Source organism: Zosterops lateralis, assembly GCF_965231275.1.
Source record: "Zosterops lateralis genome assembly, chromosome: 4".
NCBI lineage: Eukaryota > Metazoa > Chordata > Aves > Passeriformes > Zosteropidae > Zosterops > Zosterops lateralis.
This window is the reverse complement of record NC_139765.1, coordinates 51,929,699-51,955,693: the sequence shown is the minus strand read 5'-3', so window position 1 is coordinate 51,955,693 and position 25,995 is coordinate 51,929,699. Positions and strand designations below refer to the sequence as shown.

Below are 25,995 nucleotides of genomic sequence, written 5' to 3'. Positions count from 1 at the left end.
AGTTGCATTGTATTCATAACCAAGAAAAAAATGCCTCTTTAATCAGCAGATTCCTGTGCTCAGCAAATGCCAATGAGAAATTAATCACACATGTTTAACAGCTTACATGCTGGGGAGAAAATGAGAGAGAACTGTGCATTTGTCTTCAAGGATAAACTCTCTTGTGAAAAGCAAGCTTGAGGTAGGTTTTAGACACACTGTTGTTAGGTTTTAGACATCATGACTGTCTCAAAAAGGAGGACTGGGGAAAAGCTCCCTGACCTGTGTGATGCAGGAGGTGAGACTGGATGATCTGACAGTCCCTTGTGGCCCGAGGCTCCGTTGGTTCATGAAGCAGTCACTTTTTCATTTCAGTAGCAGTTCACTCAGTTAACTTAGCTCATTTAACAATATTTTCTTGGTACCTGTGTGACTCACTGGTAATGCATACTTGAGAAAGCATCCATTATTTGCAAAGCCTAGTTTGCTTTTTCATTTTGGCAGCTTGTGAAGCTGGAAACAGATGATTGATGGCTTTTTCTGTTTATTTTCTAAAATATGTCAAGCAGCATATTTACTGACTCGACTCCTGCTGCAACTTGTTAGTTTGAACAGTGTAAACACGTCTTAACAACCTTTAATAATTGTGGGAAGAAAGACATCATGGATGTAATGAAAACTGACAGCACTGATTTCCATTTCTGTAATTCCTTTATGCTTACAAAGACAAGCACAGTATTTGGCTCAGGTGTTTTGGAGGTTCTAAAACTTCCAAATAAGAATTTATTGCTACTCATATTTCATATACACTACTGGCTTGGGTAAAAAAAAAAAAAAGTTAATATTTCATTTTTTGTTTCTCAAATTACTTCATAGCCCCTTGTATGTATACACATGTAAATGATGGATATCCATAAGTCATATTCCCTGGAATTTGAACAGTCTTTAGTTACAGAGAAAAATGGCTAGCTGGTGTGGTTACTTACATATGGAAAAAGAAGCTTTAGATGAAGCTCAAGTGAGAGGTGGGGAAGTCTTTATGCAAAAGAAATTGCATGTACTGATTTATTCTGTGAATTAGTAAAAAAAAAAAAAAAAAAAAAACAAAAAAAAACCACACCTAGAGAGATTAGTACAAGGATACAGACTGAGTGCAACTCTCTGCACCATTTCTTATGAACAAAATTTCTAAGAAAATAATGATTTTTAAAATATTGTGAAAAGCTAGAAACATTAAGGGTAATTTGCATATTTTTAGGTAGTAATAAATAGTTTCAGTGTTAACTAGTAAAGAGCCTGGGGATTTTTATGGAAACATGAAATTGGAATTGTTTCAGTCTGATATAGTCCGAATTTTTAGTTATTCCTGCCATGAAACATCAATTGGAAACCTGCCATACTCAAAGGTGTATTTACAGTTTTCATACTCTTTTGTCTCCTAAACATGCTAATCCTATTGAAAAAAAAAAACAAAACTGTTCCTGAGCATTAGTCCCACAATGACTGAAAACTTTAAAATGTCTAGTTTAAATCATTTATCGTGACTGACTTACTCTTCTGCCAACATCATCCCTGATCACAGGTAGGTCATCTCTTTACCAAGTGTTTCTGCTTTGGGAACACTGTATTCCCACATTGCCTGTGTGTGAACATTTCTGATCCTCTCTTTCATCCTTCATTTTATTAGGATTATGATGCCTTTTAGACAAACACAACAAAAAAACTCCTTTCCATTTCTGATCAAAATCCATCACTTCAGCCCAAATGACCAGAACTGCATTTCCTTAATGCCTTGTTTAATGTAATTGGTAGTTGACTGAGACCATATTTCTCTTCATTGTGGTCTTATCAAAGTAGGGGGCCAGCATAATCTCACAGTTATGTGTTAAATTTTTTTTCTCTTGCTCTCCCTAGTGATAATGATATCTGTTTAATAGTCATTTTTAGGCCATCTTGAGGTAATTGCAAATGTGGGATAAGTGGATTTATTCCAGTGAAAAAATGCAACATGAACTTCAACATAATTATTAGAATTACTTTCTTAAAATTTAGAGGAACGCTTCCAGGATATAATTTTTGAATATTTTGCAGCTTATTTAGCTTTCATTAGGAATATATGCAATTATGAATGCAATTATTTTGTTTACTTGGTTAGTGGTGAGGTAAGGAAGATCAGGCTGAGTTTGTAATAAAATGAGTTGTTTATGCTGAAATCAGATGTTCCAGTCATATTCTGTATTAATATCACTGGTTTATTCCTAAGACTCATTAACATCAGTGACACTGCTAGTGGTGAATATTATCTGGATGAATTGTACTTGCTGCGTGTTCAGGGAGGGGAGGACTCTGACCATTAGAAGAAAGAGCAATTTCAGTTCAGGATAAGTGTGGAAACTACTGAGGTTTAGGCTGAATCCAAAAGTAGTCTTTATAATATAAAACTTTAATAAAAGGCACTTGGCCAATCCTTTCTAATCTCTCTTGATTCAGTATGTTTGTTACTATATTCATATAATCATTGTACAGTATAAAACTTTTAAATGCAACACAGTACAGTAATGCTAACAGTGTTCTTGGCATTATGAATGTAATTTTGTGCCTGGCATGTGCTTTGTGCTTGACCCATGTTCCTACACTAACTCTTTCTTGAGCTAAATTTGGGTTTTAGCAAAAAAAAATAATTTCAACATATCTGGTTATGTGATCTCTTTTAATAAGATCTGAAAAAATTCTTTGTAGGTGCTTCAATAGCTAATTTTCCTGCTTGGTTTTTGCATGAAAACAATGTAGGGTTTTAATCACTTTGAAGATGTTTGCTGGAAATTCTAATCCAGTGTTTCTTCAAAAATTGCATCAAAGCTATATATGCATTGGTGTGTTAGTGCTGGAGAACTCAACAAGGTCACCTGCCTTTAAAATGTCTGGAATATTGCTTTGACTTAAAATGTTAAGTGTTAAAAATATTTATTGCATGCAGATTGATATTCTTACTGACACCAAGGAGATTATGTGAATTGTTTCATTAATGCGCTAATGTTCTATGTAATGATGAATGCAAAGTGGGAAGGAACTGTCAGCAGAATTTTCTGCATATGAAGATGTGTATTCACATGATTTGCTATCCATGTGATCCATAAACATGCACAAAAAATGAGAAAATAGAAGTCCTGAAACCCTCACTGACCTTGTTATCACCTTTATAAGTTCTCTGCAAACCTAGTTAATGTGGCCATACTTAATATCTGATTGTATTTTACATCATTTCCATTATGCTATAATTTATCCTTAGCAACAAGAGGTTGGTTAAGTAAGCAAGCTCTAATAGCTAATGCTGAAGTTATCCCTAATTATGCAAGTTATGTAGCTGGACAAGTTACTTCTATTGATTAAAAAATATTTGTAAAAAAATTCTGTTGGACTCTTCCCTTATCTTCTGTGATTCTTTCTGAAATCTAGTGCTATGATTTTTTTAAATTGCAAACTAATCGTTGGGGTTTTTCCCCATTATTTTAGTTACATTATTTTAGTATTTTAGTTACATTTTGTTTACCTTTGTTGTTTCCTTTCATTCTGTAGTCTTCTGGGTAGAATGAGTGAGCCTCATGTCATTTGTAACTTTTGCATTTGTGCTCCTTTTAGGTGGAATTTTTCGCAGGCTTATGTTAATTCTCTTATAAGATCCTTATTTCATAATGCTACTTTTTGCTATGGTACTGAAAAGAATGCAGATTCACCTTTACTGATGAACAGCAGGTAGAAAATTAGTTATTTGAATAATTAGCTATTAGAAATTAGTTGTATGAATTATTATGGTTTACATTTTTCTCATTTTTAAATATGTCTAAAACAGAATGTCTTCTTTTGATGAAAAATTTGGAATTTTTGACTGCAGCAAAAGGTACGAATTTTGCTGATGACAGTAATGAGTCATCTGGTGACAAGACATTGTACTGACAAAACAAAAAGGGTCTTTACTATCTGCTGTCTTTGTATATATGGCCTTGAAGAGAAAAAAAACCTCCCTATTGCAAAAGTTGAGCATCTAATACACCTGATGCACTTGTGTATCACATATTAAATTACATAATGTTTACAGTGAATGTTGATGCTCTTGTGAATTATTTTCTCTTTTTAGTGATCTGGACATTAAGCTCTGTTTATGTGTATTAAATGATTATCCTTAACAATTGAAATTTCTTTTTCTTTAGAAATTTGTCAGTTTGCTCCATTCCTATCATTTTCTCTTACTGCAAATCGTATTTGTAACTAAAGGAATTTCAGTTTACGTTTTATATTCATATAGAGACCATGAATCAAGCAACACCTGCAAGAAAACTGGAAGAGGTTCTTCACCTTGCAGAACTCTGTATCGAAGTATTGCAGCAAAATGAAGAGCATCATTCAGAGGTGAGGCTGTAATTGCATTTGCTGTAGAGTTTGTTCCTAGATTTTTTTCTCCCCTGATGCGAAGCAAGTCTGTCAAGAAACATTTTAGTTTTACTTTCTGACATATGTTTAAGGCAGTTCACATTTACAGAGGAATAAGAGACTTGAAGCTTATGTAAAGTGAAGTGAAATAAAACTGTACTTCAATTCACTTGAATGAACTGTAGGTTTGGAAATGAAAATTAAAGAGCATAAAAAAGAGAAAGCATCTTTGTGCTGGAGGTGCTGAAATGGTATGGAAAACATTCATAGCCTTATACAGTTTTTCCTTCCAACTTTTCACCTGATGTTTAGAATAGAAAGAAAATATAACTGAATGCTGGTTTTCATCATGCTGTATAAATCCAGATTATAGAAATAAAAATAAAGATAGTTCTAAAAATCCCGTTCTATAATAATCCAATCCCATTCTGTTGATTGGAAAAATATGCTTTTAAACTTGTGCTTTTAAAAATGGCATTTTAAGGTAGAAGAAATGAAATAAAAGAATTTTATGTTTCTTAGTTTCACATCTTTTGCTTCATTATACAGAAACCATAATAGCTAGAATTCTAGCGCCTCTTATGTCAAGGAATTAGAAAACTTAACTTGGCCAGATGCACTCGTATATATTCTTGAAATTTAATTAATAAATACAGTTTTCTAAGGTTCAGGAAATTGTTTTTAAAATGTTCTCAAAAAGCTCAATAAATATTTCTTTGGAAAATATGCAAAGGGATAAACATTATTTAGTATATATAGTTATAAAATATGATCATTCAAAACATCTGGTTTTATATCACACTATGGAATATGGTTTTTAGCTTACATCTGTCATGTGTGAACTTGTTATAGATGTTTTCTTTTATACTGAAGAAACAGCTGTTTTGATGATTTGAAATTAATTCCCTGGAGGTCCTGTTCTACACTACTGTTGCCACTGTGTTACAGTGTAATGATTACTTAATAAAATGTATATATTGTGGTCTTTGTCTTTTGAGGACTTGCATGACTGTAAGAAAATTGGACTTCTGTGAAAAAGAACACAGAAACAAAACCCAGTCAAATCATACATATATGATTAAGCATCTCTGTTGAAAGATTGCTTTCTGCACTCCTTACTTGCAGTCAGAGATGTGGTGTTTTTCAGAAGCATTGCATGTGCCTTTAGAAAAATTTATTCAGCAAAAGTTCACGATTTAATTTAAAGTACCTTGAAAAGAATAAAGATAATGCTAAAGTTATTTCTCCCTTCCTTCATTCATGCAATACATGTTCAATTTCACTGAAATTTATAGGGCAGTATTAAAATATATCTGAGAAAGAGATTGCCAAATTATACATTACCTACTCAAAACTGAATACTAAGTATGGGGACTTCACATCATAATGTTATGCAAATGTTCAGTATTTGATGCTTCAGTTGATGAAGAGGATCAGTAATCTGTAAAGTAATATATCACACTTTTTAATACTAGATATTTTTTTTTTTTTTTTTTTTTTTTTTTTTTTTTTTTTTTTAAATTTATAACATTTACACATTTCGGGGATTCCCAAAGGGAAGAGAGGTATGTGATTCCTGATGAACTAAGCATTGTTTTGCTGTGCTCATAGCATGGAACTGTGCATTAAACACGTAGCATAAACTATTTTGATGATTTCTGGTGTTGCATAGCCACATTTATGTTTCTTCTAGAATCTAAGAACTCCATTCTTCCTTTAATCCACTCACTGTTTCTGTTCTCCTAGAATGTGTGTCACCAATTGCTAATTGTTTTTAGCCTATTATTATCCATAAGAACTGTGCTGTTACATTTACTTTTAACTTTTTTTTTTCCTTTTTTTTTTCTTGCTGCCCAAGTAATGATTCATAGCTCTTGAGAGAGTCAGAAGAATTTCTGTCTGGGTCCAAAGTGTCATTTACAAGGAAGAAAATGGAGAGAAAATGTGTTCATTTTCTAGTTTTGGTTTTGCTTTGTTTTGAAGTTTTGGCAATATTTTCTGAAAAGAGTTTTGCTTGCTTAGAAGGGTCCTCTTCCAGTGCCTATATACATTTTTTATTTTCATGTAGTTATTTTCTAGAGTAAGGAATCTCTTAATTTAATTAATTCCTACTTAAACAGGGTGCATTAATAAAAAATTCTGAAAGTTTTATGAAAAAGGCTCCATTTCAAGCTCACCAAAGTTTTTGCAGCCTCATCTCTCCTCAGTATGGTGCCAGTTGTCATCCTTCAATCCTGGCACTGGAACACACAAAGTACTTTTCAGTAATAGCAGAGGATGCTCAGCATTTCTTTAAAATCTTTTGCCAATTCATCATTTCTCCATTTTCCCCATGTCAGAAAGAGCTACAGGCAGTCATCAGAAAGTCCATGATGCAAAAACACATTTGTAGACCACTGTACAGGAGTTGTCTTCTATTTGATGCCTTTCAGACCTGGCTCATAATTCTGCATCACCCAGGACCTACATTTATGAAATGCCAGTGAAGATTTCTGTGAATTTACTTGAAGCTGGAGGGACTCAGCTCTTGTGCAGATCAAGCTACATATGTTTCATGTTGGCGACTCAAAAATATTCAAAACTATATATTCAAAATTAGTGACCTAAGTTTGAAAGCAATGACATGCTCCTGTGTTGCATGTGTAGGCATTTCTCACTGTCAGATGTTCTTAGAAATTCTGAGCAAAACACTCTCAGCAGGATTCAATGTTCATCCTGTTTCATAAACTCCCTTCACTTTTGTCTTTTAACTCCAAGATCACAGATCTCCCCCTGATCCAATGCTCAGTTCCAATACTGACATTTAAAAGTCTAGATTTATGTGGCAGTAAAAAGGTATATATGTCTTTAATGAAGAGCTGGCTTTACTTGCTGATAATATTTTTCACAGATTTCTTCTCTTCATTAAGGATTGTGTAAGAATATAAATTTTTGCCTGAAAAAGCTGTTCCAACATGTTAAGTTACTGAATATGAGTGACATTAGTGACCTTCTAAAGATTTACAGCATTTGCACAAGGAAAACTGGATGTCCTCCTCAGAAGAAGCTGACACCTTTAAGGCAAAAATAGGTATTGAAATCACTCTCTAGCTGTTAAAAAAACCCCACAGACTTCAAGGAATAAAATTTCACCAAAAAAGTCCTTTTTGATTACCAAATGAATGCAAAATATATTCATAAAGTTTTATTTTAAAAATAAATTCATCTACTTTAGAATTTAATGAAATCAAAAGAAACATATACAGCCATTTTTTCAAGAGCAAGGCCTTCATGCTTTCCTTTGCTTTCTGGAAAAAAGTTGCAGGCATTTATGCTTCCTTTTTTGATTTTTTTTTTTTGTGTTATATTTTTCTTCAGATCTTTTCACCTTTCCCTCAATAATCTCTTTGATATCTTTATTTTTTTGATGCAAAGTTTTATAAAATATTTTCACATTTTTCAGTTGGCCCATTCTTCCTCCCCATATGAGACAGGACATGGCATGACATACTCAGATGTATTCTCCCGTGGATAGAACACATCTCTTGGCTTTGACTCTTGTTCAGTAATTCTGTTTTGTCATGTTTGCAGGCATTTGCTTGGTGGCCAGAATTGTTGGCTGAGCATGCAGAAAAGTTTTTGTCTCTCTACTCTGTTGATATGGATTCAGCTCTCGAGGCACAGCCACAGGACTCCTGGGACAGCTTCCCACTTTTCCAGCTGCTGAATAATGCCCTCAGAAATGACAGTAAGATCTTAATTCTTTGACATACTTGTTTGCGTAAGATTTTTTAATGTGCCCACTCCTTGTAAATGTGTTTCTAAATAGGATAATGCTCAAAATAAAAGTGAAAATACCTGGTTTTATGATGCATATCCTAGTGTTCTGTTTCCTGCAAGCTGAGCAGTTTCACTCTATCCTTGGACCATTTTAGTCTTTATTCTGGCAGTGCATTAACCACTTGGTAGTCACAAATTACTCAGTTTTGCATCAATTATGTACAACTAGTTTAAGAGGTATTGATACTTTGCATTTAATCTATATGGTTTAAATAAAGTTGTAGTTTGTATTTCCTTCTAAGCCTTCTATACTACTTTCACACTAGTTATGTCTATAAAGATATAGTAGTGTTAGCATGAATGGAATAAAATACACACAACAAATGTTCTGTTTGGATCCTTTATTGGGCCAACTTCAGAAACTTATTTAAATTGCTATGATGGTAATTGAGAACTTGCTGAGAAGGGTGCAGAAACTGTTCAGTCTTAGCACAGATCTCAGAAGAGTTAGACTCCTGAAGGGTAGATTGTGCACTACTTTAAGTGGTGTCGGATCACCTAAAATCTAGGTTAAAAATCTGAAGCCTATATTCACATGGGATATTCAGCCTCTTTTCTTACCATCATACATTTTCAGTTTAGGAAGCACATGTCTACTTGTGATGTTACATGCACTTAAAACAATTCTTTGCTTTCTGAAAACTGTAGGTATTTTACAATAGTCTTACAAGAAAGATTTGTGACACCAGTTTTAACTTTATTCTTGTGTCATTTCTGTTCCTTTGAGCTTTGGTTCCAACCTGAGAGAAGTGTTAGAAACAAACAAGGGTTGTCCTCACATGCAAGAAGATTGCTAATAGGCTGCTGATTTTTCTTTCCTTAAAAGACTAAACAGATAAGAATGCTAAATTACTAGAATAGGCTTAAGAAAGACATTTTATGAAAACTTTCACATTAAAGCACCTATTACAAATATTGTAAAACTTTAAATGAAGGACATGAAGCAACTGTTGTATGAAATATCACACCTGTATACCAATTTCAGTAATTCCCTAATGGTAATTGATATATTAAATGACAGCTTCTGGCAGGTGAAAGCCATCTGGAAAATTACACACTTTTCTTTTTTCCAAAACTCCTGGAAAGCAACCATGGAAATTAGTTACCTATTAATCAGTGGACATGTTAGCAAGTGGCAAGTGACCGTTCTACCAAGAAGTGATTCCCAAGTGGAACATACCTCAGTGCTTACTCTTTAATTAACAGCCTTTTCACCTTGTAACTGCATTAAAAGCGTTAGCAAGAGCTTCCCATGCTTATGTAATCAATTTTACAGTCTTCCAAGGTAAAATAAATAATTCTGACTTTACCCTAAGGGAAAATCTTTTCCTGAAAACTATCACCTTCATAAAGATATATTTAGAAAAAAAATCTTAAAAGGGAAAAACTGGAATGTGGTCTCATGAGGATAAAAAGGCTAGTGTTAATAATTAACAAGGAGAGTGAAGTGGAGTAAATTAGCCATAATAGAGCCCACAGTGACTGGCAAAGTCACCTCTCATTATCAAAAAACTCATTAGGAAATGAAGAGGTGGAAATCCCACTGGGTTATTCTCACTCTCTGGCTATATCAGAGATTACTTTTCAGACTTCTTTCAAATGAAGAACAGTTAGGTCACCATATTGCATATTAGGTTAATCTTCACTGAAATTTGGAGGACTGACACCTGCATGTTATTCTATCTCAAGAGCATTAAATGAGCTCTAAATCTTTGGTGCATGAATCAGTTTTCACATAAACCTGACATGAGAGAACTCCTAACAATAAAAAAAACAATTTTACATTTGCGGCATTAAAGAAAACTTCCATGTAAAACTCTTTTTATAACTACGTCACTAAAGTATAATAAAAAAACCTCTGACATAAGGAAAATTCATATTAATGTGTATTCAAATAGCAGTGGATGTGCTATTTTACAGTGTGAAAAGCATTGTGCAAGATTCAAGGTGAATATTTCAAAGTCAATGTTCAATTAACAATGAGAAAAAAACATGCATTTTACAATATGATGTATAATTTTTTTATGAAGAGAGGGGAAGATGGGGAAGTCCTGAGTGAAGCTTCTCATTCCTTTCATGAAGGACTCCATTTTGTGTCACCTTAAGACTCTCCATTTTTTTTCTGACCTTATTCCACAAGGCAGAGTATATCAGTGATTGCATTCCTGTTTAGTCTAACTGAAGAACTTCAAAAAATGGAGGAAAGGAGGGAGGAGGATGATCTTTCCATCTTGTAAAATATTTCAGCTATTCTCATGAGACCTAACTACAAAAAGTGATTTTAAAAAATTACTTTCACTGAGGAGATTAATAATAGATTGAAGATAAATTTCTTGTGATTTTTCAAATTGTAAATATTTGAAAAAAATATTGTGGCTGATTTTATAATATACATTTTAATGATCTCCAGAGTTGCTATTGTCCACAATTATGCCTGACTCTGTAAAGCTTTACAGATTGTACAGTGATAGCAATACTCAACATCTCTGTATGACAGCAATTTTTTTTTCCAGAATTAGATATTCATAAAGGGAAAAGAACATAGCTGTCCCAGGATTGTGTCTTATTTTCTGTAATGACCATGTTACTTTTTGCCCACAGAGCCTATAAACTATGTTGTGAAAGAGGCCTGCTTTAGAGGGAAATTTACTTACTGTAGTTGTTTAATTATTCAGATTAATCTGGTTTTTAGTGCCCGAAAGAAAGACATGTATTAATTCCTCTTCATTTAACATGGTGTGAGAGATATCTTTTAGTGGCATATGCCTAGTTAGATGAAGCATCTGGATATTTTGCTTGTTTTAGAGGTTTTCCAACTCTATATTCAGTATTCTGATCATTTCTTTACCAAGTTTTCTTTACAAGTCTCACTGACAACTTTGTCCTGTGCTATTGGTCAACACTATTGCATTGCTACCTTGGCACAAACCAGTCAAAACGAGGAGTACTATAAAGGTAACTCATAATCTTCATTCTCCTTCAAGTATTACTCAGTGGAACGTCTGTGTACCTGTGCTCTAACTCTGCCACCATCTGCTCTAACAGGCAGAGAGAGAGTCTGATGAAGCTAAGTTAGAAAAAACCAGTATGTTGAGTGTTAGCCTTTTGAAAGGAATTCTCTGGTACATTTTTTTCAATTATTGTTGCTAGTAGTGGAGTGGCAAACACCACCAAAGATAGAATCATCACCTTCCTGCTTTGTTACAGACTGTGTACTACTTTTGGACTAGAATTTATGTATAACGTTGTACCCTATCTTAAACTATAGGGTAGAGTTAGAAAGCAACTTGAATTTAAGATAATCAGAGCAAACTGTATACCTCAATACCCCAATACCTCAAACCTTACACTTCTCATTGATTGTAGAGGGTATCTTTTCTTAGATCAGGGACTCAGACCTATTAGGAGCTCCTTTGAAATCATAACCTGCCTTCAGATAAGAGCTACATGTCTTAGTTACTGATACTGAGAGTTAAGTCAAGCTGCATTATTCATTTCCAAAATACCCAATAATCATTTTTCCTAATGGGACTTTTACACAAAGGTAAATTGTTCAATAAGCAGTTTATGTCACTCTATCTTGTAAAGATTAAATAAATTTTCACCTTGCTTTCAGAAAGTAAACCTCTAAAATTCACTTTTTAAATAAGTCTTATATGTTAAAATACAAGATAATTTCCATATCAATTTCCATATCAGTTGCAATTTTTACTGCAATTTAACTAGCTGATTAAGAAAGCTTCTGTGGAGGCAGAATATAAGCAGCAAATATACAGGAATATAAACTTTCTTTTCACATCATTGGTTGAGTTTCAATTGCTACAAATATAATCTGGACCCTCAAGAATATCTCCTTCTTGAAATACACTCTTTCTTATTTTGGATTTAAAAATATGCCAGAAAATTCAAGTTATCTTTTCCATAGAATCCTATGAAGTTCAGGATAATTACAGACTCTCTGACAGAGTCCTAGTTTTGTCAAGGGAAAAGAGACATGTGTTAATCTGTGCCATTCTTGCCTGCCTTCTGCAGAAGCTCTTGAGGGCAGCATGACATGCTGACTCCAGGATAACTCCTAAGCTGTGTCTGTATTAGTAAAAGCCATAGAAGCCTCAACAGTACTGTGTGCACAGTAGCTTCATTTCCTACTGCTAGAGATGAAACCTCATTCCAATACTGAATAACTAGACTTTAGATTCATCTCTGATATTTTCTTGTCATATTTTAATATATTTCAGCTAATATATTTCCTAATATGGAAAAAATGTAGTAATTTTCTTCTTCAATTTCAATATTTCAAGAATATCTACTTTGGGACTCTGTTTCTGTTCCCATAATGTGTTTTCCTTTAATATTGCCTATGCATTACCTTGCTCTGGCATAAGCTTTCATTCTATTGTTGCTTGTGTGAATATGAGATGCCTCATAAGAAGAGGGTGTGGGATGACTATATTGAAAAGACAATGGAGAATTAAGCTACAAAGCTTTGAAGACAAGTGGTAGTTGAAGGATCTGAAGTGTGGATTTCCTCAAGGATCTCTTGTTTCCTGTCTGCTTTGATGCACAGGTGGTACCTTTTGGCAAGATCAATTTTAATCATAGGGTAGAGTGCCATGAATCTGATGATGATACTCAGCTACATCACTTATCCATGTGTTCTGAGTTCTTTTCCTGCCCTGAATTAATCCTTGATGGAGATCTCCAGATGGGTAAAACAGAGCTGCCGTGTCTTGAACCCCGGGAAAACAGAATGCTCATGGCGTTGTTAATCCAGGACAGTTGTGAGTGTGTTCCCACATATACAATTCCCACATGGAGGGAGTTCCATGGAGGTGAAGTGACAATAAGTCTTAGCACAATTTTGGAAAAATTCACTTCCCTGTAAAGACTGGTGTCATGATGTTAGGAAAATGATTCAGCTTTTTAAGCTGAACACCTTTATTGCTTGTGACTTTTTAAAATTTCCTGCTGGCTTTGAAATAACAAGTCACCCTCCTGCCCATGAGGCTTCATTACTGTAATTCCCAGAGCAATGCTTGTAGCAGAGAATTTCTGCAGTGTGCTCAGAAAACACTAAACTATAAGCTTATCCCTTCAGGTAACTGTGATTGCCTGATTAATTACAGTTCTTCACTCGTTCACTACAAAGCAGCAAGATTGATTTAATTGGCACAATTGTATTCTTGTTGTTATTTTTCAGCTCAAAGTTGCCTTGAAAACTCAGCCTAGTATGCAAATGAATCCCAGCTACCTGTTGTTTCTCAAAGGCAGTGCTCATCAGCTGATAACTGTGCAACCTTTGTATTAATATCCAAATCATCCTCAGTCATTTTTGTTGCTGATGAAAGGTGCTGTAGTTTTAAGATCTATAAAACAGTTATAAATAGAGAAAAATAGCACTGTTTTGAATTCCCGATATATAAATAATAAGCCAGAACTAACTAGTTAACAATTATTTTGAGGAGGCAGTGTAAATAATGGACTCACGGGTATTCTCAAGGGTGGATTCTCAAGTGTTTAATAAAGAGATGATCCTACACCTCTGCCTTTTTCTCAGTGGAAACCCTAATAATCTCTGCCTTCTACCTAGGTGCCTGTTTTTATAAAACTTCATATATCTGATATCTCCACCCCTGTGTCTAAAGTGGTTGGAAATTATCTGAAAGTTAAAAATTCTTAGCAAGAAAGGCACTTACACAAAACCAGAGAGAGTTGATCACATAATGTTGTTTCCTCGGTAAAGGTGATTGATAGTTATTTCCTATTACTCTGTGTTTTCAAGAAAATAGTTTTTTGCTTTCAGATCACTGTATTCAAGAAAAAAAAGTAACATAATGTCCAGACATTCAGCAGCAAGAGCACATCCTTGCAATACAAGTAGCAACAGGGGACAGAAACTTGATCGCAAGTTTTCCCCATAGCCTCCATCTCTCCCAGGTTCAGTTTGGGCTGGACATCATTCAGGAATGGAAGGCAAAGTAGTTTCTGGAAGTTATCGAAATTACTTTGACATGTTAGATATGGAGTGGCATTGGTATAAACAAAAGGGATTGTAATTTTAAAGGATGGTGTCCACAGTGAGCCCTGTGATCCAGGCTTTTCTTCTTAGGAATAGGATGAAGCCTCCTCAAAATGTGTTTTTTGTGCCCATCCAATCATACAAGAAGCCTGTGTGCCAGAATAGGTGGGAGGAGAAACCTACAAAAGAATTTAAAATAACAGAACACGGATGAAAGAAAACGAAGGTTGCCAAGATCATGAAAATTTCTTTTTGTGCCTGAGCTTCTTTGATTTCTGTATGCCTATGGAAATATTCTTATACGTCCTAGTAACAGTGCTAGATTAAAGGATGAACAGACACATCCAAAACATGAAATATATATGCCCTTGGTGGAACAGGACATTAGTGTGATAAGAGTTAGCATTTGCTGAGAGAACACTTCAGGGAACACAGAGACAAGCAGTGGTGATGGCAACCTAATTTTCAGATTTTGAACATGTTCAGTTTACATGTGTATGCAGTTTTTCATGTAGTAACTCCCATCTGTGAAGCAGGTAATATTCTACTGCTTATGAATGGCATTTAAATACTTTTTTTTTTCCTTTGTTCAAGTAATTTTGTCCGGTCTTGGTGTAGAAGTAATGAACAAATTGCTAATGTTTAGATTCAGCAAAGCATATTATTAATTTTAAGAAGATGCAAAAAGGTTCTGGTTCAGTAAAGAGCTTCAGCATGTACCTAGTTTTCATTGCACTGACAGTTTGAAATGTACTACACTGTCATTATGGAGCGCTTCATTTATCTTTTCTGAACTGTATTTCCTACACAAGTAAGATCTTATTCTTATAATGCCTTTGTGTACTAAAACATTTTAAGATACACTTCTTCCTATAACAAAAGGTCTGACATTTTTGTCTCTTGTTTGTTTTTTAAAGCGCTTTTGTGCAATGGGAAATTTCACAAGCACTTGCAAGAAATTTTTGTTCCCATGGTCGTCCGCTACATTGATCTCATGGAATCATCAATTGCCCAGTCTATTCACAGAGGTCTTGAACAAGAGTCATGGCAACCTGTCAAGTAAGTACTTTTTACAAAGTCTGAACAAAGCACCTGCCTATAGCTTTCTGTCTAACAAGGGGTTCTCCCCTGTTGTCCTCTAAATATTCTATTTTTTATTGTATTCCTACATTGTTTATTTCTTCACAGGAGCATCACCAACAGTCTTCCTAATGTAGCTCTTCCAAAAGTTCCAAGTTTGCCTCTTAATCTTCCACAAATACCTAGCTTTACTACACCAACCTGGATGACTTCTTTGTATGACTCCACGTGTGTATTTTTCAATAACTTTCTGACTGTATGTCAGCTCTGCATGGCCTTGCTAGTGTTCTGTGCAGCTGTATTTGGATTGCATGGTGTTCATCCTCTCTTAGTTGGAAATTGTTGTTTCTTGGGAGTGAGCCAAGCATGGACTGTTAGTGAGTTGCGCTTTCTAGTGCATTAAAATGTAGCAGTCTTAAACCTAATAACTTAGAAAATCAACTTGGCAAAGATCTGTCATAGCAGGAATGATGTTTAATACTCTAAGCAACCTAATGACTCTTGAATTAATAAGCAGCGGGGAACCTTTTGGATGATTGATTTTAGATTGTGGTTTTGTAAAATGAGGTGGCCCATTATATTTTTTGCATGGGTTTGATTAACTCATTTTATATTGGTTCTGGAAGTCATTGATCATAAATATTGTCATCAGATTAAATACCCATGTTACAGGAAAATAGTAAAATGTTAATAAGTACCAAGAATAGAAGTACATCCCTTTCTTTGTCTGCTTGGAAAAAAAAATATTTATTTCTGATTTTTCCCCAATATTTCAGTGCTCTGTGGAAATATTCCCATGGTTGCAGGTCTAATTTCTGTGTGAGGACACATAAATATATGCTAGAGAAAGGCTCAAGAACCTTATTTTAGCAAAAGTTATAATAGGAAAGCATGAATGTGAAAGACTTCAAAAAACATACATTCAAAACACATATGTTGATAATATCATTTCAAGACAAATGTTGTCTTTTCAAGTTTTATGACAGACTCCTAAATAGCATTAGATCTATATCTGCAAGAGTTAATACAATCATAGAATATCATGTTAAAGGGGACCTCAAGGATCATCTCATCCAACTTTTCTTGGCAAAAACATGGTCTAAGATGGCCTAGTGCCCTGTCCAGATGAATTTCAAAAGTGTGCAATGTTGGGGAATCCACTATTTCCTCTGGGGGAGATTATTCCAATGGCTGATTGTCTTCATTGTGAAAAAATTTCCTCTACTTTCTAATCAGAAACTCCCCAGAAGTAACTCAAACCCATTATCCCTTGTCTTTTTTATGTGACTCCTTGTACAAAGGGAGTATTATGATTGTTGTTCTGCTGTTAATTCCCCTAAAAAGTGACAGAATTCCTCTTAATCATTGGCTTTGGTACCTTTTGTGTTTACTATAGCAATGCTAGATTTTTCCTGATGTGCTTATGCAAGTCATTTCAGCTTTGAATACAAACTAATTGGAATTCAAATTCCTTTCTGTTATCCCCAGGTTTTCAAAGGTCACCTTTTTTTTAGAAGAATAGCTTTCAGAGTTAAGAGTTGCTAGTCCTGGATGTGCTCTTGTAGTCTGCTTTCTAGCAGCCCCATCCAGTAAAAATAAATTGTATAGATGAAATTTCGTGTATTTGGAATACTGAATTTGGAATTAATACAGACTCTGGTTGGAGTGTTGCAGTGGTAGATCTTTCCTAAATAAAGGGTTTTGTGCAGCAATATTTTCTTAGACTGTTGTCAAAACACATGCAAGCGTTCAGCCGTGGGCCCATCCTCCTTGCATGTGTTCTTTTATATAGTTTCATGGTATATTTGACACAGTATGCATAAAATCCTAAACCAGCCAGTGAGGTTTTTCATGGCATTTGGTGAGCAGTGAGGTTGAGATGCTGTAAACACTCGCCAGAAGTAGCTCTCATTCTGCTGCTTTTCAAGAGAAGTGGGGGTGAGCAGTGTCTCTTACTGCGGTTTTGACCTTTGTGAGGCCATTGTCCCCTTTCAGCCACCCCACATGGCATTCAAGCAGAGATCTGCCATCGTGCTGTCTCTCATGAAGGCACCTCTTCATGTTCTTTCCCCAAAACATAGAGCTTTGAGGTTATATTTATAAAATGTGTATGAATTGACAGTCTCAATTGCAGGCAGCATTAAGTTACCTTTTCAATACTCTGATATTCAGGGAGTAGTTTAAGAACCAGCCTATCTGCCTTAAAAATCAGCCTACTCAACTGAAAAGCCAAGTAAATTCTCAGAATGGTCACATATTTGGGTAAAAAAAAAGAAAGCAATAGCGCTTGTTCCTCCTCCCACGCTAAGAAGTTTCCTTTTTCCTCCTGGTAATGGTGGCTTAGTTTCTGGCAGTGGAAGTGTGTCACTTTCACTATTATGTAAAAGAAAGGAGGAGGGTTTTATTTTCCCCCTCTTCTCCCATCCCATCTCGTTCAGGGAGAACACACTTACTAGTTAAATTCTTCAACACGGAGTAACCCAATACCTTTGCTCCAATACCTGCTAAGCAAAATCCAGAGCTTCCTGACAGTTTTGTTTTTCAATGTGATGAACACTGCAGCTTAGATGGACTATGGGGTTACACTGAATTATACATATACTCAGCAGAGTCATTGAATTCAAGAGCACAAGTAGATTCCTGTCCACTGCATCCCTCACGTCTTTCTTTCCCAGTTCACTGTGTTCCCTCCTCCTGGCAACAAAACTGATGATTTGGCAAGAAGATGACTGTGTATATCACAGAGTTGTGCTGGACTTTCCTCTTTTTCTTTGAAAGTGATGATTTTGGCCAATTAATCATTATCAATTTGAATGACACAATGAAGAATCTAGACTCAAAAAGAACAAGAATGAGTAGTCTGTGAGCCAACTGTGTTAAAGGTTTGTTGAAGTCCCATGTCTCTTTTATCTGTAATAGAAAGAGATTTATTATTCTCCAAACTTTACTAATGTTTGTGTCCATGCTCTCAAGCTCATGTTTAACTATATTCATATTCAATAGAGTTGTTATTATGTGCCTGCCTAAAATTTTTTCTGACGAGAAAGAAGTGAAAATATATTCATAGTTGGGCATCCCTTTGTGTGTTTTATTGATAAAAATGGATTTTCCCCATTTTCACTTCAAAGTTGCTGCAATTCTCTTGAGCATTACTAGCAAAGATTGTTTATTTTTTTAATTAATTGTTTCTTTTTTTTGTCCTTAATCATTTGTTTTGGAGCAATATATATATGCAACTTATAACTGTATTTAGAAAGATCATTACCATTTTTTCTCTTCTTTTTGGGCATTGGAAAGTGAGATATGAAAAGGGGAAATTGTTGTGAGTAGAAGTCTGTTTTTCTTGATTGGTCTCTGGAGAGCATAACTCAGAGGACACATTGGCTAGACATGCAGAGCACTGTGAATTACACTTCCATTTGGCTGAAGATCATCTTAAAGAGAAAAAATGTCTGAATATTATGTAAAAGCTTTCAATCAGCCACAATCAGGAGTTTTTCCTTATTTACTCATTAATCGAAATAAACTATTTTAAATTGCACTTCATTTTTTTAGTACAGGTTTTTTGCATCTCTGGACCTAACTTTTAAGTTAAATATGTGGGTGATTTTAATTTTTTTGCGGTTTAATTTATAAATTACTCTTTTCAGTGCAGATATAACATAGTGTCACTAACCAGAAATATTGTAGATACACACCTGAGGTTGTTTGTTGCTATCTGGTGCTAGTCTAAAACATCAGCTTCAAGAAAATTCAAGTCTGCGGAAACCTGCAATGAGATATATGCTTATAGGAGAATAGTCCTATCTTGTCTTCCACACAGAAGAAGCAACATCAAAGGAAATGTGTCATCTATAATCTTCCTGCAATGGCTCAGCTATATTGAGTGACAAGAGACACAAGGTTGGAGCAATCACAGTGCTCCAGTAGTGATACAGAGGGAGTTGGTCTGAGTATGTCTGAGTTCCCGTGCTGGACCTCTCTGTGTGTTTGTGAGTGCTGAAGGAGTCAGGAGGACATCTTTCATCTCTGTTCTGAGGGGTTGTATCTGCAGTGCCACATACATTCCTGTCATAGAGCTTACCCCGAGCAAAGTGGTAGGAGGCCATGGCCTGCATTTCTCAGGATGGGCATTTAAAAGTATAGCCATAGGACTGATGGATAGCGTAGCAAAATCTGGCTTATTTGCTTTCTATAGAATAAGGAGTTTTGAATATCTAGTCCTATTGAGCATTCTGGAAGACGAATTTATAATGTGGGCCAAGTTTCTTTCCTTCCAAAAATACTAATATGCAGTATGAAAGAAGACTCAAAAAACTTGTTTTGGTTGCTTGATCCTTAGGTTGCTTCACTCTTGAATGAAGAGAAGTCATGGGGTAGCTCTGTCCCCAATGTCTTTGAGGGACTTGATGCTAAGTTGCAGTGGTTCGGCTTTCCAATGGGTGCAGCTCCGGCCAGCCCTGCCGCCACTACATCCAGGGGCCACTTTGCCAGAGGCGTGGGCAAACTCGACCACGGTGCGGATAGTGCGCAGAATAGAAAGGCGGGACTCTCAGGGTGTGCAACCAAGGGATGCGTGGTCCCAAGGCAGCGCTCCGGAGAGAGACGCTGGCCTCGAAATGGCACGGCTTTTTATTGAGTGGGTTCAGGGGTGGGATTGCGTGGGACCAATTACAACCTTCAACCAAGGTATAATGAGGGGATGCACAACTTTTGAACCAATAATAAGTAACTTGGGGAGGAGGAATACATGATGAGGGGGTGGGGAAGTTATATAACTTAAAGATTGACACTTAACAGAAAGGTGGTAAACAACTATTATGGGATAGGGTTACCAGGACAACCAAGGTTTTGGCGGGAAAGTCTGGGGGAAGGGGGAAGGAGAGAAGGGGAGAGGGAGAGGGAAAGAGAGGCCATCTTAAACAATAGTAATAATTACAAAATTATAAAACACAAATTATAAAACCAAACTGGAGCAGTAAAAACCCAATTGGAATTGAATTTAAGCACCACCACACTAAGTGATGCTTGCAAAAGTTCTGCTCCATCCTCCTGCCTCATCTGCCGGTGGAAAGTAGAGAGATGGGGCTGAGTGCAACTGACACTGAAATTACTGAAAATCCTGTTCTGTTGAAGAAATTCTCAATTTACTTTCTCAGCCCTGAGCATATATTTTGAGGCAGCATAAAGAATAAAAAGCTAGAGTTCATAAGCTGAGGGCTCACAAGGGATGTAGTGCTTGTGCTGTGTTTTTTAAGCAGTCCTCACAAAATGCTAATGGGTATTATCTCAGTAGTAACATTAAAAAAAAATTGTAGTAACTTGTAAAATGACCATCCCTGTCCCTGGTAGACTATAGAAGAATTGAAATCAGCTGCTTTTGAATCTTTTGGTTGATTAATAATATTCTTAGATATTTAATACTTATTTTTTCATATTCCAAGCCACCCCATGGAGTTTCATATGTAGGCAAGAAATTATTCATTTTACATCTACTCTGGAGTCATATGTGGGAGTATCTTCCAACCAGTGTACTTTATTAGTGGACTGTTTGACTAATTGCTACTGCTTAGGTACTTGGCAAGCCCAGTGGGAAGCTGCCTCTTTCAGCTGTCACTGGATAAGTGAATTAAGGCTGCATGCCTAGGAGGCTGCATGCAACTCCTAGATTTCATATGCTGCAGGTTCTTGGAGAAACATTATGTCTTGGAATTTTTTTTTGCTGTGTTTGGTACAATGCAAGGGCTAAAGCCATAAAATAATTTAAAAGGGACCTCTGGAGATATCTGGTCCACTCTCCTAGTCAAATGCATAGTAAATTCCCATTAGAAAAAGTGAGAATATAACAGGATGCACATAATATTTGTCTCTTTTAATCCCTGGTAACCTTCTCTTACTGCCATGACTTTATTAATAAGAATGGACAACTAGACAGTACCTGAAAGGTTGTTTTGGCCAGCAAAGCAGGAGAGTTTGTGTTTAATTTTAAAACTGTGGATAACTATTATAGTTTTTAAGGAAAGAATATCAGTTCAGTTTCCTGATAGAGCGATATTATTCCCTTCTTTAGACTGAAGTAGTTTTACCATGCACATTCAAATAAAAACTTTTCAATACCCAAGAATGTGTCCTGTCCCTTCACAAAAAGAAAAAGTTTTCAAATTATGGATACAGATTTAGTCTTAATTTGAATGCAGGAATTACTCCTGTGCCAGGAAGACATAAAATCTGAGTTTAGCTCTTCTTTTGCAGCATTTAGCAAACAAATTAGACATTTGTGTTTGGATGTGTGAACCAGGAACAAACAATTTCTGTTGTAGCATTTTAATTTTTTTCCTTATCTTATTAGTATAATATGTTAGTCAAATTCAAATGTCATTGGACAATGCTGAATAAAAAATTGAAGGCTGAAAACTCAAAATTATATGAAAAGAGAACAAATTAATTAGCATTTCTCACAGAATGAATTCTTCCATGAACCTCTGCCTGTTATTACATTTATTATAATTGTGAAACTTTATTTGGTAGCTAATTAAACAAAATTAACTGGCTACTACTACAATGTAGTAGTAAGCAAAGTAGTAAATGTGCATAAGAATACATTCATATTATTATGAATACAGTAGTCCTCCTGAGTACTGAAGAATTTCCTTTGGAATTCCATCAGGCAAAAAAGAAACAACTATGAGAGAATTAAAAAAATGGTTAAATTTTATGATCTGATGATGGAAATGATTTGTTTTGTCTCTTGAGAAAGTTTGGTTTGTTTTCTAAAAAATATGTGTTTTATCAATAATTACATAAATACTGAGATTGTCCCATTTTTGTCCCCATATGATTTGTCTTGTTTTTTTACCCCAATCATTTCAAAACTTGATTTGTTCACTTTTGAATCAGATAAGGTCTAAACAAAGCTTCTACAGCTTCACTCACTGCCAGCGTACGCAACAGATGCAATGATATCGCCAATATTTGCCTGTCATATAACTGAAAAAACAGTCTAAGAGGATTATAATTTTTCCAGAAGCTTGGTTGCTTTTTCTTTCTATTCCTTAATTAAACTTAGTGATGTATGGAAGTGGTCCCTCAACAGGTAGAACCCCTGTGCAAGTTGTAACCTTAGCAGTCCCATGGGCCTTTTTCCTGTTTCTGCTGTTTGCTTTCAGGACCACAATACAATACTAAATTAACAGTTACTGTGTAACGTAAGTGAGGAAAGTAAGTATAATATCGAAAAAGCCTAAACTAAAAAGTATGTTGGAACTGTGGAATATTCCTGCTATGCACCATGAAGATATCAAAACCTGCACCATTAAAACCAGAGGCAGAGCTGGTACCTGAGGCAGCAGCCTTTCCCCTTAGGCAGGAGCCCTTGCTCCCGGCTTGTCACTGCTGGCTGTCCCCTCGCCTGGGCACGGGGTGACACTGCAGATGACAGCGCTGGCTGTGGTAGCCTTGAGGCAGAGCAGCAAGGGGCACCCGGGTGTGTCTGGAAGGTGTGAGATGGATGCAGGTGTGAGACTGAAGCAGTGCTCCTGTACATGCCTGCTGCCACTTCAGAGCCTTGAACATGAGCTGTGCTTTAGTTCACCTCACTGCCCGCTGCCTGGCCTAACCCGGGGTGACCCGGTGGTGGTGCTGCTGTCTGAGGGCTGCATTAGGTGGTCAGATATTAGAGGCCCTTTCTGGTTGTTTCATTTGGGTCTGAATCTGACTCTGCTCAGTGATTCCTTCTGTGAGAGCTGGGGTCACTTAACATTCTGACAGTTCTGTTCTTTAGTCTGTTCAAGGCAGAATAAACAAAATGATAGTTGTGATGATGTATTTAAACTGTTTGGATCTGAATTGGGACTATCAGGCTGAGTTTTGGTTGCTTGTGCCACTCACATCCTGGAATTCAACGTTGCATAGAGTACACTAATCATACATGGTAACTCAGGCATTGCAGTACAATTCATCATGAAAATGTAATTAATCTGTATTGACAGTGCAAGTGTAAATGAACTTACTGCTTAGTTTAGCTTTAAGTTGTTGCATTTATCACAAGCAATTGTGTTTAAATTTAGCAGTCAGATGTTACCCCTGCCCTTAGAGGGGCAACACGTTGTGATGTGGGCGTGGACCCTCACAGAGGATGGCAGGCAGCAGCAGGGTCAAACATGGAAGGCTCTTTATTATCTGACTCCAAAAGCTTATATACATTTTGTACAGAGGGCCAAGACTGGCCCAAAGAGGTTACAACCTCCTGACTCCATTGGTCAATATGACCATCAGTCAAGTTCTCTCTCAGAGAACAAGAATGCAAAACATACTGATAAGTTCTAAGAATACACCTTGTTTACATGCAGCAGCCTGAGAATCAAGTAATGCAGGAAACCAAGTAATGCAGGAGTGACAGTCAGGTAAGGGTGGAAGAACTTTAAAACATTATGGACAATCTGAGATGTTACCATATTAATCTGCTGGTTTTGCTTGTACACCAATTTCTTTAGTTTCTCTTCTCTTTTTTTCCCCCACCCAGATCTGATGCTATTCCCTCAGTTAGAATTCATGAGTATTTATAAAGGGACTATTTGTCTGGTTGTCTCTTTTACAGTATTACTACTAGCATCCTCATTTCTTTGGTAGACTTATCTGCCAGAGTTATGAAGGCAAGAAAATATATGCACAAAGTCTTCACTATACTGAAAATATCCTTATTATTCCTGTACCCTATATTTTTCCTATCTTGATCTGAAACTTGAGCTATTTCCTTTTCAATGCTCCCCAATCTCCCTACACTGCTATATTTCTCAGCTAAAAAAGAGAAATCATTCACTTTTTTAACCTTAAGGGGATATATTTGAAGTTTCCCACTACCATTTTCTCATTTTTTAAATAAGAGCAACTGTGCTAAAAGATACAGGGAAATGAAGGAGGAAGGTGGTGTGATAAGGAAATATTACATTAATTATGTGGCAACTGGGATAGACATCCATACATTTATCTTCTGTTTCTTGGGGGCTTTGTTTTGTTTTGTTTCTTATAGCAATGGATCAGCTACATCAGAAGATCTTTTCTGGAAACTGGATGCTCTGCAGATGTTTGTTTTTGATCTTCACTGGCCCGAACCAGAATTTGCCCACCATTTAGAGCAGAGACTTAAACTCATGGCCACTGACATGATAGAAGCCTGCGTTAAAAGGTACAGTTGAAATGATCACTCAAAAATTGGGAGACATTTGAAAATTAACACAGGGGGGGTCATGCTGGTTTGCAGAGGTATATCTATACCAGAATCCTGTCACAAGAGCCAGGGCAGTTCTAAAGAGATCATGACTCATGTTTATTTCCAGCTTCTGGCAATCAGCAATTTGGCAACATCTAGGAAACACCAAAGAGAATTTCTCTATCTGTGGTGAATAGACCCTTGGAAGTGAATAAATCAAGTTTGGGGTTTTTTTTCTATTCCATATTAGTGGCAAATATTAACAGAACTCAAAATTCTGCTAGAAGAAATCTTTCTCATTTTGCACATTTCCCTCCCCCTTTACTACATTATTCTTCATGTTCAGTTAGTAGTATTATTTCATTTGTCAATTTTAGAGTTCTGTCTCTAGGAAATACATTACAAATTATAGAGTGTACAATAATTCTGTATTTATACAACAAACAAAAGAGGGCTGGCTGATAGTCATCCAATTGGAACTGTTTTATAGTGCAAAACTTCTGAAAATTACAGAAAATGTAGTGCTGTTTTGCCTTGAGTTTATCTTACCCTTATTGGTATATTCTTTTAAATTAATTATAGGTGATCCGAAAAGACCTCTGCCATAGCTTTCAGTAAATATCACTGAGTTTAGAAGAAATATCTGTATGTCTAGGAAATTTACAGAGAAGTACAATTAGGTGCTTCAGAATACAATCTGGAAATATAAAAAATACAGAATTTTTTTTTAATAATAGAATGGGAGAAAATAAAATTTGTAGATAATTTGTGTTAATCATAAAATATATAGTATTGATAAGAAAAGCTAAACAAGCAGAGAATCTTTACAGATGACATAGTATTGCATTGTTTTCTCTAAACATAGTAGGAAAAAGTGGAAACTCAGGCTAAGGATATGATCCTGTTGCTAGACCTAGAGTCATGAAATCATGATTAAAAAACCAGAAACATTTAAAAGAACTTTTCTATTTTATTATGAAAGGGGAATTATAAAGGGAATGGAATAAAAGTTAGAGCTCTAACAAAGAAAGATAAGAAACTCTAAAATTACAGCAATCCATCTGTTTTAAGGAATTTGGCATAAAAGCTCAAGTATAGTTATCTAAATAATCTTTAAAAAATGGGGAAGTCTTAAAGGAAAGGAGTCTTAAAGACTATTAGTATATTCTTACTCTAAAAAAACATTGAAACTGTAGCAAAGAGATTCAGTGCTACTAATAAATGGATTATATTGATTTTGAGACAGAAAAAGAAAAAAAAACCTTACTGTCTTATCAACAGGACTATAAAATATAATTAAATATAAAATATAAAATATAATAATATTTTAGAATTATTACATAACATACCAGTCTTAATACACTAATTATGTTTTTGTGTGGTCAAAGATACTATATGCCAGGTTAAAAAGAATAGAGTAGCAACTCAGAAAAAAATTATGGAATTCTTCTACTGTAACTCT

The 25,995-nt window shown here is 35.6% G+C and overlaps 1 protein-coding gene across 5 annotated transcripts in view; it reads left to right on the top strand.

Annotated features, from left to right (window-relative positions):
• CADPS2 (calcium dependent secretion activator 2) overlaps positions 1-25,995 on the top strand; it is a gene marked incomplete at its 5' end in the record, with an annotated part of 283,646 nt that overhangs the window by 218,786 nt on the left and 38,865 nt on the right. For all 5 annotated transcript variants that reach the window (XM_083860055.1, XM_083860056.1, XM_083860057.1 and 2 more), the window contains 4 exons: positions 4,283-4,386; positions 7,978-8,134; positions 15,163-15,304; positions 24,354-24,509. In XM_083860055.1, the coding sequence (XP_083716181.1) occupies positions 4,283-4,386; positions 7,978-8,134; positions 15,163-15,304; positions 24,354-24,509 (559 nt within the window). The remainder of the gene's footprint in view (positions 1-4,282; positions 4,387-7,977; positions 8,135-15,162; positions 15,305-24,353; positions 24,510-25,995) is intronic.